This window comes from Oncorhynchus mykiss, chromosome 10 (genome assembly GCF_057628025.1).
Source record: "Oncorhynchus mykiss isolate SJ-2025 chromosome 10, ASM5762802v1, whole genome shotgun sequence".
In the NCBI taxonomy this organism is placed as follows: Eukaryota; Metazoa; Chordata; class Actinopteri; order Salmoniformes; family Salmonidae; genus Oncorhynchus; species Oncorhynchus mykiss.
The window spans coordinates 35435344-35449493 of NC_143031.1; the positions used below are offsets into that span (position 1 = coordinate 35435344).

Sequence of the window (14150 nt, forward strand, 5' to 3'; positions counted from 1 at the left end):
CACTACTTGTGTTACCAATGATAGCAGATATAAGACCTAAAACATAAGAAATGTGAAGATATAATGCAAAGCAAAGAGTTTGTTAGCACGCTTGTATGTCATGACATGAAACATAAACATGCAAAAATCCTGTTCATTATATAAAATGTATTTAATTACAATATCAATGCGAATATAGCACTACAGTGATTTCCAAGGTACACCGTATCTTACCATATCAATATAGAATGGCACTCATATATTGGCCACTGTTTTAGTCAACACACAAAGCTGACAGCTTCTGTAAACTAGTTAGTAAATGATGCATAAGTTATCAATTGTTGTGATGAATTAAAAACAATATGATAACTTGGTATATCTGAAATACAATTGGGCACACTTTTCAATGGATTTGGGATAGAACCCAAACTCTGACATGTTTTCAATGTAAGGAATCCCTGCATGCATTGCAGTTCCTTCTCGACCTCAAGATGGTCTTCATCATTGCTTGTTTGTTTTAAACTATAGTCACATGACTGATAATAACCTGGACCATCAAAACTGACTGGTGAAGGGGGCAAAAAGTGAAGCAGTGACTTAGTAACATTGGTGCAATGTCACCTCAACATTTTGGATACTTTTTCACGGGGTGGAACTGTAAATGTACAGGTTGGTGCGAACTATTAAAACAACAACATCAACCAGGAGACATTCAAGTGCCAGAATACAAGTACAGAGGGATTGACTCATCAAAGTACAAACTCCATCTCACATGGCTTTTTCAGTAAATAAAAACAAGTATGTAACAACCACAATAGTAGTCATGTTAGATATGGCCATGAATACTGAAATTGTATTTGTAATTTAATTAACAACAACAGTAGTAGTAGTAGTTCGAGATAGCAGCAAAGTATTTAAGAAAATGTCCAAACAATGTTCAAACTGAGTTGTTCAAACCTGTACATAAATACAATGTATGTAGAAAAGGGCATAAATACAACAACTGTATGTACTGCTTAAAGGGAATATTGCACAAATATGATACGACAATTGTGAGACATTGCCTTCGTCTTGAGGGCTTGTCATTTATTGGTGGAATCATACAGTAATGTGTGTGTAGACCAATTGCAACAGATAAAGTAACTAATTCTTTTTTTTAAACAATTGAACAAATGTACGTTTATACATTATATGCTACATTATATTTATTGATTACAAGTATGAAAGTGGAAACAATTGCTACATTTTCAATACAGTTGTACATATATTTACAGTAATATATAGGGGTTTTGTTTCTCGTAAGCCTATGCTATGTTTTTATGCAGGATCTTCCAGCATTCTGTTTGAGGTGTGTGTGTGATGATGTTACACAGCCCTATCAACTGCAGCTTCTTCTACTGTCTGTGTTGATAGGTGTGTCCGTGCTTTGTTTTCATCAGCAATATGCAACAGTGAGTCACATGACCAGTGGTGTTTTCTTTCACTGGTGATGTTTTTTTGTACAATTAATCTGTGTCCTTTTGTATTGCATTTGAGTTTACAGAATGTGCCATCTGTCATAATGTATTTTTAAATGATTCCCCCAGCAACACTTTCATATTTTTAAACAACTCCAATTTAACATTTCAGCAGGACTTTTCAAGTTATATGTAGTTATATAATGGCATCTTCAAGAATAATGTTAAAATCTCAAATGACCATCTCCTCACAATTTATTGATGTGGTTTTAAACAGTACTGTATGTCTGATCGATGACATGCAGGATATGACACGTTAACTGTGACTTTGAGTTCAAGTCTGAGATATGTTTTGGCCAGCTGACACACTTTAACATCGTTACTCCCACATTGGGAACATATTGCTATAAAATTGCAGAAACTTTGAGAAAGTCTGTATATTTACATTACAAATATGCAAACAGTCAGGTTGTATTTCCCTCTTCAATCATGATTACTTCATCTCCACAATAACAATCTACTTCTACCCAAACAACAAGGCAAACCAATCCATCTCATATGTACTCAACATCTTTCAATGTTTCTATAATAGTAAGAATCCCTTATCCCATCTTATTTTTATAAAAGGCTAGAGAGAAGTGTGTTTTAAATGTCTGTAACCAGGTTTCCATCCAAACTTTTTTTTGTGAGGAAAGTACAAAAAAAATGTAATGCCAGGCCTGATGGAAACAGAACATTTTTTGGTAAACTTTTCAAACGTCGACAAAACAAAATATGCTAGAGAAGGTGGGATCTTTTTGTGTCTGTAAAATTATTTATGCAAGAAATATAGGTGGAAATGCTATTATGCGCAAATATTAATATTATAACCATCATATCGAAGTAAATTTGAAGTCACGCGATGACATGTTGTGTGGTCATCTCACTAGGACTCGTCGGGAAAGGATGCAGTTCATAAGGCTACAGATTAAATAAATTACGATGAAGTTCACAGGGTGGTGAACGTGCAAGGTGATGAGCTTGATGCTACTTTCCAATAAATATTGATGGTTTTATTCGGGTGACATGATCATCGATGCTTGGCTGCCGTTTGACAAATGCACATAATCTTGCTCTTTTGTCCATGATAATCTTTCATCAATATCGGTGTGCACACTCGCTATAATAAAGCAACATGTTTTGTTCGAAAACCACCAGTAGACTTGAAAAAGTATTTTTTATGCAGTACAATTTAATAGCAACATTTATTTTTATGTGCACTAATTCATTACTCACAGCCTTTTATGTGCAGCAAGTTCATTTAATGGAAACACATCTCTGGTGGGAAAATGCACGTATTGTTTTTATGTGGATTTGAGAATATTTGCATGTAAATCTGTCGTCAATTGGATGGAAACCAAGTTTATGTCTATATGCTTGAACACAAGTGTGTATAAAATGTATCTTGCTGAGGATCAACCTTAAGTCTCATTCAAACTCTCCCTCCCAATGTCCATGACATTTGAGGGAGAGAGGTTTCATGTCAACCATGAGTTGATGTAAGCTGTACTTAAAGTAACTGTTCAGTGAAAATCTCACATCAAAAGTTCATATTCTGTTAACTCATACCAAATAATGTTGTTGACTTGTCCTATACTTGTATTTGTGGCCAAAGTATACATTGGAGAGAAAAAACTACTTAAACTTGTATCTCAGAGGTTTAAAAAATGCATGCTATTTCCTCATACTCCTGAGTGGCCTACTCACATTAATATTTTGAATCACCAGTATACGCCCACACCATTCTGTTGTTCTGGTACGCCCACACCATTCTGTTGTTCTGGTACGCCCACACCATTCTGTTGTTCTGGTACGCCCACACCATTCTGTTGTTCTGGTACACCCACACCATTCTGTTGTTCTGGTACGCCCACACCATTATGTTGTTCTGGTACGCCCACACCATTCTGTTGTTCTGGTACGCCCACACCATTCTGTTGTTCTGGTACGCCCACACCATTCTGTTGTTCTGGTACGCCCACACCATTCTGTTGTTCTGGTACGCCCACACCATTCTGTTGTTCTGGTACGCCCACACCATTCTGTTGTTCTGGTACGCCCACACCATTCTGTTGTTCTGGTACGCCCACACCATTCTGTTGTTCTGGTACGCCCACACCATTCTGTTGTTCTGGTACACCCACACCATTCTATTGTTCTGGTACGCCCACACCATTCTGTTGTTCTGGTACGCCCACACCATTCTGTTGTTCTGGTACGCCCACACCATTCTGTTGTTCTGGTACACCCACACCATTCTATTGTTCTGGTACACCCACACCATTCTGTTGTTCTGGTACGCCCACGCCATTCCAACACAGAAAAGCTCATTTTTAACATACTTAATTATAAAATGTTGGAAGGAAAACTATTTCACTCATAATGTAAGTAGTTATAGGTAATATTTCATAGTAATCTGGAAACACTGGACAGTTACTTTAATTTAGGGAAAATTAGGCCAAATGAATTGAACCAGTGTTGCTCTTATAGTATAAATACTTCCTCTTAGAGTATAAATACTCCCTCTTGGGGTATAAATACGCCCCCTTAGAGTATAAATACTCCCTCTTATAGTATAAATACTCCCCTTTTATTTTATATCAGCGAAGTTGAGTCGACTAGAGTTTAATAAACAAATAAAGAGTCAAGGAAGGGCTTTTAGAATACTACATTTAAAGGGTAAGAAATCACATTTAAAGTGTAAAATATCACACAGTACTGACTGATTGTATGTCTCTTCTTGGTTTCATGTTGTATTGGTATATCCCTCAACTGAATCTTCCCCATATTTTTCCATCTCTACAAAGTCATACTTTAAATCACGTTTATATTTCAGTTGTTCATTATTTTTCTGGCCCACACACCTCTAAACATCTCAGTAACCTTGACGACCTTGTATCAGCTCCACATGAAGTGTGTCTTACCATGTGAGAGCACAAAACTCTCATCTTATTCTCATGCATATTCTCTCTCTTCTGTGGTCAGCGGTAATCACACTGTCACTCCTAAGAGAGAAAACAGTCCTCCACCTTTTGTAGAAAGTGATTTCCACCATCTCTCTCCACTTGTAAACTTCTTGTGTCTCACAACAATTGTGCCCAATAGTTCTTATTTAGTACATAGTACTTGCCCCTATCTTTCTACTGTACCTCTCCTGCCCCAAACGCCCCCCTCAGATGGCAGTGTCCCACACCACAGCCTGGGGCCTCTGGCAGGGAGGTGTGCCCGTCTTACGGGGTTCAGGGGTCCGTCTCCAGCTGGGCAGGATAGGCATGCTGTCCTGCTTACACAGGCTCTTGTCTGGGCGCCGCTGGGCCTTGATCTCTTTGCATAGGCAGCGCTTCCTCTCGATGACCTCCAGCAGCTTACCATCCCTCTGGGTCTGGGCTGCGGATGCGGCGGCGCCCCCGGTGTTGGGAGGCTGTCCCTGGGCTAGCTGAGCCAGGTGCTGGAACTGCAGCTGGAGGTGGTGCTGCTGCTGCAGCTGCTGGAGCTGTTGCTGTAACTGCAGCTGCTGCTGATGGAGTTGGAGCTGCTGCTGCTGTCGAGACAGACTGGGACTGCAGGGTGTCTGGGAGGAGTGAGACAGCCCATGCAACTGGCCAGAGAGAGGCAGATAGGGAAAAAAAGGGGAGTTAAAGGAAGATGCATGATTTGGGTATTTTGTATCAGTACATTACCTTCAATTTAACCTGGGGTATGCATGAATACGGCATCCATGTTGTATCCCTGTAAACACTGAATCTTTGTTGTAGCACTGAATGCCTGAACAGCTTCTATCCCCAAGCCATAAGACTACTAAACAAGACTGCTAAATACCCGGACTACCTGCATTGACCCTCTTGCACTGACTCTATGCACACACACTGGACGCTACCCACACACTCACACATACTTACACTGACACTCCAACACACACATACACCCACACACAAATAACATGCGTACACATGCATACTAATGCCACACTCACACACACCCACACACTTTCACACTCACCACATACGCTGCTGCTACTGTCTATTATCTATCCTGTTGCCTAGTCACTTTACCTGTACCCATACAGTGGGGCAAAAAAGTATTTAGTCAGCCACCAATTGTGCAAGTTCTCCCACTTAAAAAGATGAGAGAGGCCTGTAATTTTCATCATAGTTACACTTCAACTATGACAGACAAAATGAGAAAAAAAAATCCAGAAAGGTCAAATGTTTTGTATAAGTCTTCACAAGGTTTTCACACACTGTTGCTGGTATTTTGGCCCATTCCTCCATGCAGATCTCCTATAGAGCAGTGATGTTTTGGGGCTGTTGCTGGGCAACACAGACTTTCAACTCCCTCCAAAGATTTTGTATGGAGTTGAGATCTGGAGACTGGCTAGGCCACTCCAGGACCTTGAAATGCTTCTTACGAAGCCACTCCTTCGTTGCCCGGGCGGTGTGTTTGGGATCATTGTCATGCTGAAAGACCCAGCCACGTTTCATCTTCAATGCCCTTGCTGATGGAAGGAGGTTTTCACTCAAAATCTCACGATACATGGCCCCATTCATTCTTTCCTTTACATGGATCAGTCGTCCTGGTCCCTGTGCAGAAAAACAGCCCCAAAGCATGATGTTTCCACCCCCATGCTTCACAGTAGGTATGGTGTTCTTTGGATGCAACTCAGCATTCTTTGTCCTCCAAACACGACGAGTTGAGTTTTTACCAAAAAGTTATATTTTGGTTTCATCTGACCATATGACATTCTCCCAATCTTCTACTGGATCATCCAAATGCTCTCTAGCAAACTTCAGACGGGCCTGGACATGTACTGGCTTAAGCAGGGGGACACGTCTGGCACTGCAGGTTTTGAGTCCCTGGCGGCGTAGTTACTGATGGTAGGCTTTGTTACTTTGGTCCCAACTCTCTGCAGGTCATCCACTAGGTCCCCCCGTGTGGTTCTGGGATTTTTTCTCACCGTTCTTGTGATCATTTTGACCCCACGGGGTGAGATCTTGCGTGGAGCCCCAGATCGAGGGAGATTATCAGTGGTCTTGTATGTCTTCCATTTCCTAATAATTGCTCCCACAGTTGATTTCTTCAAACCAATCTGCTTACCTATTGCAGATTCAGTCTTCCCAGCCTGGTGCAGGTCTACAATTTTGTTTCTGGCGTCCTTTGACAGCTCTTTGGACTTGGCCATAGTGGAGTTTGGAGTGTGACTGTTTGAGGTTGTGGACAGGTGTCTTTTATACTGATAACAAGTTCAAACAGGTGCCATTAATACAGGTAACGAGTGGAGGACAAAGGAGCCTCTTAAAGAAGCCTCTTACAGGTCTGTGAGAGCCAGAAATCTTGCTTGTTTGTAGGTGACCAAATACTTGTTTTCCACCATCATTTGCAAATAAATTCATTAAAAATCCTACAATGTGATTTTCTGGATTTTTTTTCTCATTTTGTCTGTCATAGTTGAAGTGTACCTATGATGAATATTACAGGCCTCTCTCATCTTTTTAAGTGGGAGAACTTGCACAATTGGTGGCTGACTAAATACTTTTTTTGCCCCACTGTATGTACAGTTGAAGTTGGAAGTTTACATACACTTAGGTTGGAGTCATTAAAACTTGTTTTGCAACTACTCGACACATTTCTTGTTAACAAATTAAAGTTTTGGCAAGTCGGTTAGAACATCTACTTTGTGCATGACCCAAAGTAATTTTTTCAACAATTGTTTACAGACAGATTATTTCAATTATAATTCACTGTATCACAATTCCAGTGGGTCAGAAGTTTACATACACTAACTTGACTGTGCCTTCAAACAGCTTGGAAAATTCCAGAAAAAAAGATGTCATGGCTTTAGAAGCTTCTGATAGGCTTATTGACATAATTTGAGTCTATTGGAGGGGTAGCTGTGGATGTATTTCAAGGCCTACCTTCAAACTCAGTGCCTCTTTGCTTGACATCATGGGAAAATCAAAAGAAATCAGCCAAGACCTCAGAAAAAAATTGTAGACCTCCACAAGTCTGGTTCATCCTTGGGAGCAATTTCCAAATGCCTGAAGGTACCACGTTCATCTGTACAAACAATAGTACGCAAGTATAAACACCATGGGACCACGCAGCCGTCATACCGCTCAGGAAGGAGACGCGTTCTGTCTCTTAGAGATGAACGTACTTTGGAGCGATACGTGCAAATTAATCCCAGAACAACAGCAAAGGACCTTGTGAAGATGCTGGAAACAGGTACAAAAGTATCTATATCCACAGTAAAACGAGTCCTATATCGACATAACTTGAAAGGCCACTCAGCAAGGAAGAAGCCACTGCTCCAAAACCGCCATAAAAAAGCCAGACTAGAGTTTGCAACTGCACATGAGGACAAAGATCGTACTTTTTGGAGAAATGTCCTCTGGTCTGATGAAACAAAAATAGAACTGTTTGACCATAATGACCATCGTTATGTTTGGAGGATAAAGGGGGAGGCGTGCTAGCCAAAGAACACCATCCCAACCGTGAAGCACGGGGGTGGCAGCATCATGTTGTGGGGGTGCTTTGCTGCAGGAGAGACTGGTGCACTTCACAAAATAGATGGCATCATGAGAAATGAAAATTATGTGGATATTTTGAAGCAACATCTCAAGACATCAGTCAGGAAGTTAAAGCTTGGTCGCAAATGGGTATTCCAAATGGACAATAACCCAAAGCATTCTTCCAAAGTTGTGGCAAAATGGCTTAAGGACAACAAAGTCAAGGTATTGGAGTGGTCATCCTCAAGCCCTGACCTCCCTCCTATAGACAATTTGTGGGCAGAACTGAAAAAGTGTGTGCGAGCAAGGAGGCCTACAAACCTGAGTCAGTTACACCAGCTCTGTCAGGAGGAATGGGCCAAAATTCACCCAATTTACTGTGGGAAGCTTGTGGAAGGCTACCTGAAATGTTTGACCCAAGTTAAACCATTTAAAGGCAATGATCCCAAATACTAATGGAGTGTATGTAAACTTCTGACCCACTGGGAATGGGATGAAAGAAATAAAAGCTGAAATAAATAATTTTCTCTACTATTATTCTGACATTTCACATTCTTAAAATAAAGTGGTGATCTTAACTGACCTAAGACAGGGAATTTTTACTAGGATTAAATGTCAGGAATTGTGAAAACTGAGTTTAAATGTATTTGGCTAAGGTGTATGTAAACTTCCAACTTCAACTGTATATACTGTAGTTACCTCATTCCCCTGCACATCGACTCGGTACTGGTACTCCATGTTATATTTATTCGTTATTGTTATTCATTTTTCACTGTGTATTTATTCCTTGTGTCACTAATTACATTTTTTATTTTATCTTTAACTCTGCATTGTTGGAAAAGGACCCATAAATAAGCATTTCACTGTTAGTCTACACCTGTTTTTTTCTAAGCATGTGACAAATACAATTCCATTTTATTTGAGTATTGAAGACCAAGCTCAGCAACCACCACAGGGTCAATAATAATGTGTTGCACCATTTCCTGCCACTAGGGGGCAGTGTGACACCATCTTTGGGCCTGGGGCTCCCCGTGGTGTGCGAGGGAGGGTCAGGCAGCACACGCAGACAGTCTCTGCAGCACAGCACAGCACACTTGAACTGCGTCAGCATTTGAGATGCAGCCAAGTGACTGGGCAAAACGCAACACGATTGGACATCGGCTCACTGCTCCAAAACACTGTAGAGAAGCATACTCCTTACATCTCCGCATACGTCAGTTAGAGCATTGCTCTCTCCTGGACTTATTCTTTAAGGCTGCTGGCCACATCCTTATTCTGCTCACTGAACATATCTCCACACTATAAATAGCTCAGGAGGAGGGTTGTTGCTATCAGCACAGGGCATGATAAGAATGACCATATTCTTCAGAATAATTCCAATACTACTACTTGTACAAATTATAGTAATCACAGTAATACCAAAGATCATCGTTATTATAATAATAGGTATTATTCACCTGACTCAGTGCCTCTCGATGAGGCAGGCTGCTCTGCCTCTGAACGTCGCATCCACCCACCTGCCTCGCCCCAGAGGTGGATGATGAGCGGCCGAATCGACCCAGTTCTGGAACACAAAAATAACAAGCAATGTTCATACACCTGTCTATAGCCACAAATCAATAATGGTTATTGTGCTGGTCATGTTGCCAGGGAGAACAGCTGTGCATATAGAAGGCAGTGCATTCTTACATGTGTCTATGTACAACCGCTGGTACATGTGGGGGAGGTATTGTGTGCATAAGTATGTGTATATGTGTGTATATATAGCTCTGGTACTACACATGCTGCCACTGATGATCTTAACCCATAACACCATGATCATGTGACTGGGGATGGAAGAAATCCACCTAATAGGATCTTCAGAGGCATCTGCTGATGTTATCTCTTTTCTAAATAACTTTTTGTGTGCAAGTGAAATCCTTGACATACTTTAGAGCACTTTCCCTCAGAAAGATTCTGCTAGAAGGATTCTGTTCTAGGTGTCTAGGTGCTTACCTCCATTGCGATAGGCTGGGAAGGTTTGGCAGGGGAGAGGGAGACCCCCTCTAGGCAGGGCTCGGAACCCCAAGAACCCCTCCTCCATCCCGGCCAGGGACTCACTGTGGCCCAGCCCCCTCCCTCCAGTGAAGCGTACTGGGATCCCAGAGTGGCCTCCTCCTCCTCCTCTTCCTCGATGCCCTGGGACCAGTTCCTCCTTGTCCACCCTCAGGAGGGCATCGGCACTACCATTCCATGCACGTCCTTCGTCCTCTGAGAGGGGAATGACAGAAGGGAATTGTTGAGTAAACATACAATGATTGTCTATTGACAGTATAGTAACAGATGACACTCAATTTACAGTCTAATAGTCTGATTATCCCTCAAAGGGATGAGAGGAACTTCTGATAAAAATACATATTTAATTTTAACCCATGATGCCCCCCCAGCACATGTTAACTTACTTTCTCTTGCTGTCTCTCGGCTGCCATGGCTGAAGGAGAGTTTCCTCTGCAAGGGCCAGTAGGACCCGTCGTCTCCAAAGCCACTGCTGTCCCAGGGCATGAACCCAGCCTTCCCCTGGACGGGCCCAGGCACCGTGCTGCTTTTGGAGGCCACATCACCGTGACCCTGGTGGTGCAAGGAGGGCAGATGAGACCCTCCTCGCAGGCTGTCGTACGCCGGGGGTCTCCGGAAGCCCACTGAGGGGTAGGTCCAGAGCAGGGGGCTGTCTGAGGAGGGGGGCTTGTAGGCAGGCAGGCCATGAGGGGTGTGGGAGCGTTGGAGGTGGGAACGAGAGTGAGGGCGAGAGTGAGAGGAGGTGGAGGAGGACTGGTTTGGGTTTGAACTGGTGCTGGTCTGGGATGAATGGCTGTTGGTGGTGGGAGTGCTCTCAGCCTGAGAGGAGGTAGAGTGGGACCCTGTTTCTCTGTCTCTGTCACGGTCTCGCTCTCTGTCTCTCTCCCTGTGTCTCTCTCTGTCACTGTCCCTGTCTCTGTCTCTGTGATTGTCCCTGTGACCGTCTCTTTCCCTCTCTCTGTCCCTCTCTCTGTCCCTGTCCCTGTCTCCTTTGTCTGACTTCAAGTAGAAGCTCACAGACTTGCCCTCCTTGCCAGAGCCCTGGGTCTGGGTCTGGGCAGTGGACTTGGAGGAGGTTTCTGAGCCATTCTTGTTGTTGGTGTTGGGGTTGGGCGAGTCTCCTCTATCTGGCTTGCGGTAGTGGTGGTAGTGTGAGGGGCGGTGGTGGGGGTGGTGGTGCTGGTGGGAGTAAGGGGAGGTGGACTTGGAGGAAGGGGGCAGCGGTGTGGAGTGGCTCCTGGCCCTTAGACCCGGTGCAGGGTCGAGCTGGCTGTCTCTGTCTCTGTCTCTGTCTTTGTCTTTGTCTCTGCTCTGCTTGTCTCTTTCCTTAGACTCCTTACAGCCTGACAGGAGCATGGGGAGATTGGAGGAGGGGGTGGTAGAGGCAGAGGAGGTGCTGGATGGCGTTGTCATACTGGAGGAGGTCTGGATGCTGATGGTTCCCAGTTTGGCAGCAACAGCTTTGTGTTGGACCCCGACCCCGCTGGAGGCAGCAGCAGGCTGGGGGAAGGCGAGCAGCGGAGGCCGGTGCTGCAGCAGGTTGGGGAAGGGGGCCGGGATCTTACTGGTGGACTCTGTCTCTGATTTGTTCCCCTGGAGGAGATAGGGAGTAGGGGCCCGTGGGGGTTGCGGGCTAGAGGAGAGTGGCTGGGGGACAGGGGTGGTGGAGGTGGAGGAGGGGAGGGGCGAGGAGTGGGAAATGGACACTGTGGCTTTAGGTTTGGAACAGGAGGGGGAGGAGGAGGGGCGAGGTAGAGGGGCAGAGATGCCAGAGGAGTGGTGTTTGGAGGATTTGAGTCTCTCGTGTTTGAGAGGGATGCGTTTGTGTCCCTCTCTGTCCTCTGGCAACGGGTACTTCATCTCCTCATAGATGGCCTCGTTTTGGTCTGAGTCTGAGTCGGGTGTGGTGGCGACAGGAGTGACAGGGTGAGGGGTGGCAGTCTGGCTCTCCCTTGTGAACACCTGGCCCACCATCTCTATGTAGACAGGCTCATCATCCCCCTCCTCACCCTGGGGCTTACCCTCACCCCCCTGGAAAGGCAGGGGCGTGGCAGGAGGGGGCACGCGGGCCGGTGGGGGGTCAAACGAGAGCTGAGTGCTGGGACTTCGTTTGGGCTTCAGAGGCGGCACCTTCTTGGACATGTCCCCCGAGTCTGACTTCTTCATTGCTGGAGGGGAAAGAGACAGAGCAATGAACTAGAGATATTTCAATCATCACAACAGGGACAATAATAATAACCCGAATTTCCAAATTTCCCCACTTCACTGCCCTCATTACTGTTGCAGTAGCCTACCATTCTTCTTCTCTGAGTGTTTGGCCTGCGAGTGAGTGGGTAGGGGCGGTGGAGGGGTGTCCGGGAGGACGTGAGGTGCTCTGGGGTCTGAGGAGCTGAGGCGGGTGCTGGGGTGTCGTTTGGGTTTGGTAGGGGGGCAGCGCCCGCCGTGCTGTGACTGGGTGTCAGAGTAATCCTCCCCATTCTCCAGACCTGTGTCTCTAGCGCCCACGGCATGGCAGGACTGGGAGCGGGGGGCCATGGCAGAGGCACAGGAGTGAGGGGACAGATCCTGGGAGGCAGGCATGGTCATGAAGCCCATGCGGAAGTGGCGTCGGAAGGACGCCAGGTCACGGACCTTGCCCACCGTGGCTGAGGAGGGGTCTTTCTGGCTGGAGCTGGAGAACACAGGAAGCACAGCATTCCGTCATTCAGCAGTTAATCACGTCTCAGTCAAGGACCTTAATTTATTTCCCCATTGTGTTGCCCCTCCCCTTTTCTGCCTCGCTCCCGTTTTCTTTTTCTCTTCAGAAATGTTCTTTAAATAGCTTCAGTCCTGTACTCCTCTTCCTCTCCCTCTGTCTGTCACACACACACTGCTGCTCATACATGGATGGCACAGAGAGACTAGCTTCCCGTTGAAGAGTGAGTGATGAGAGATTGGGCGAGGCAGTGCAGCAGCTGTGCATGCCAGTATTGTGTGTAGGGGGGACTCTTCCGTCCTTCCATTTCCCTCCACATCTGCTCCCCTAGCTCACAAACACATTCAATTAGGAAATTACTTCCCCTAAAATCAAACTCCCCAAAATCTAGCAACTCCTCTCTGACTGTAATCTCCCTGTATGTACATCACTGTGTCACTGGGTATCTCTAACTAATTCTTTATCTGTTTTATTACGTTGTCTCTTCACTACACTCGTCATGACCTCTGCCAAGCATTTGATCTGTTTCCATGGCAACTGGCTTGCCTGTTTATTGGTTTAGTGGTTTGTCTTAAAAACCCATGAAATTTCACATGGTATTGCTTGCCAATGTACAGTACTAAACATACTGCAAACAAGCACACAAAGGAACTGCAATTTTTTGGGGCTATTTATTGCCTGGAAAAAAAGGTGTGGCAGTGCAGCATAAAAATTCAAACTGGAGTTTTCTTCAATTAAAATATATTGGAGTTGAATGTATAAAGTACTGTGCTGTTCCTTTGATTAAACAGAGTACTCCATTCTTATTTGCTCTCTAAAGCCAATTTTACTTTCAAAAACTTCATATGGATAATCCCTGAAGGTCTTTTGAAGGTCATCAAGACCACATCCAAACTACCATCATGCATGAACACCAAAGATTCAGAACATCTTTGGTTTCCTAACAGGTGAAACCAAAATCTATATCTCTACAATAAAGCTACTGATTGATTAAATTGGAGCAGAATCCATACAACAGTGTATCTTGATGAGCAACAACATGGGATGGGGAGTTGCAGCTGACATGGTCCAAATCTGGAGTTATTGCATATGAAATATACAGTATAGGTCTGTAAATTAACCTTTATAAAGCTGACTCAGCTGTAACAACAGTGGCTGAAGTCATTAGAAAAACACTGTGCACAACAACTACCGTGAAAAGAGCTGAAATGATACCGCTACAACCATCTAGAAGGAAATGATTGGCTGTCTGGCACAGAACAGAAAGCCTCTACTGAGTGTCAGCTATGGCTCGTGTCCTTTTCAACCTGTTTCTCCGATTCTATTGATCCTGTTCCACCGTGGCGACGAGAGGAGAGGTAGCCATTGTAAGGAAGGAAAGAGGGGATGAATGGGTGGGATCTGACTTCCCTAGCAGGA

General features: G+C 44.4%; 1 protein-coding gene across 1 annotated transcript in view; it reads right to left on the reverse strand.

Moving 5' to 3' along the window:
- Positions 1–132: 132 nt before the first annotated feature.
- The window catches only part of LOC110533732 (neuronal tyrosine-phosphorylated phosphoinositide-3-kinase adapter 1), a 49113-nt gene continuing 35095 nt past the window's right edge, over positions 133–14150 (reverse strand). Inside the window, exons 3-7 of the mRNA XM_036990128.2 lie at positions 12331–12707; positions 10423–12204; positions 9977–10231; positions 9439–9545; positions 133–5073 (exon numbers count right to left, since the gene is read on the reverse strand). Of these exons, the coding sequence (XP_036846023.1) occupies positions 4648–5073; positions 9439–9545; positions 9977–10231; positions 10423–12204; positions 12331–12707 (2947 nt within the window). The 3' untranslated portion in view covers positions 133–4647. The remainder of the gene's footprint in view (positions 5074–9438; positions 9546–9976; positions 10232–10422; positions 12205–12330; positions 12708–14150) is intronic.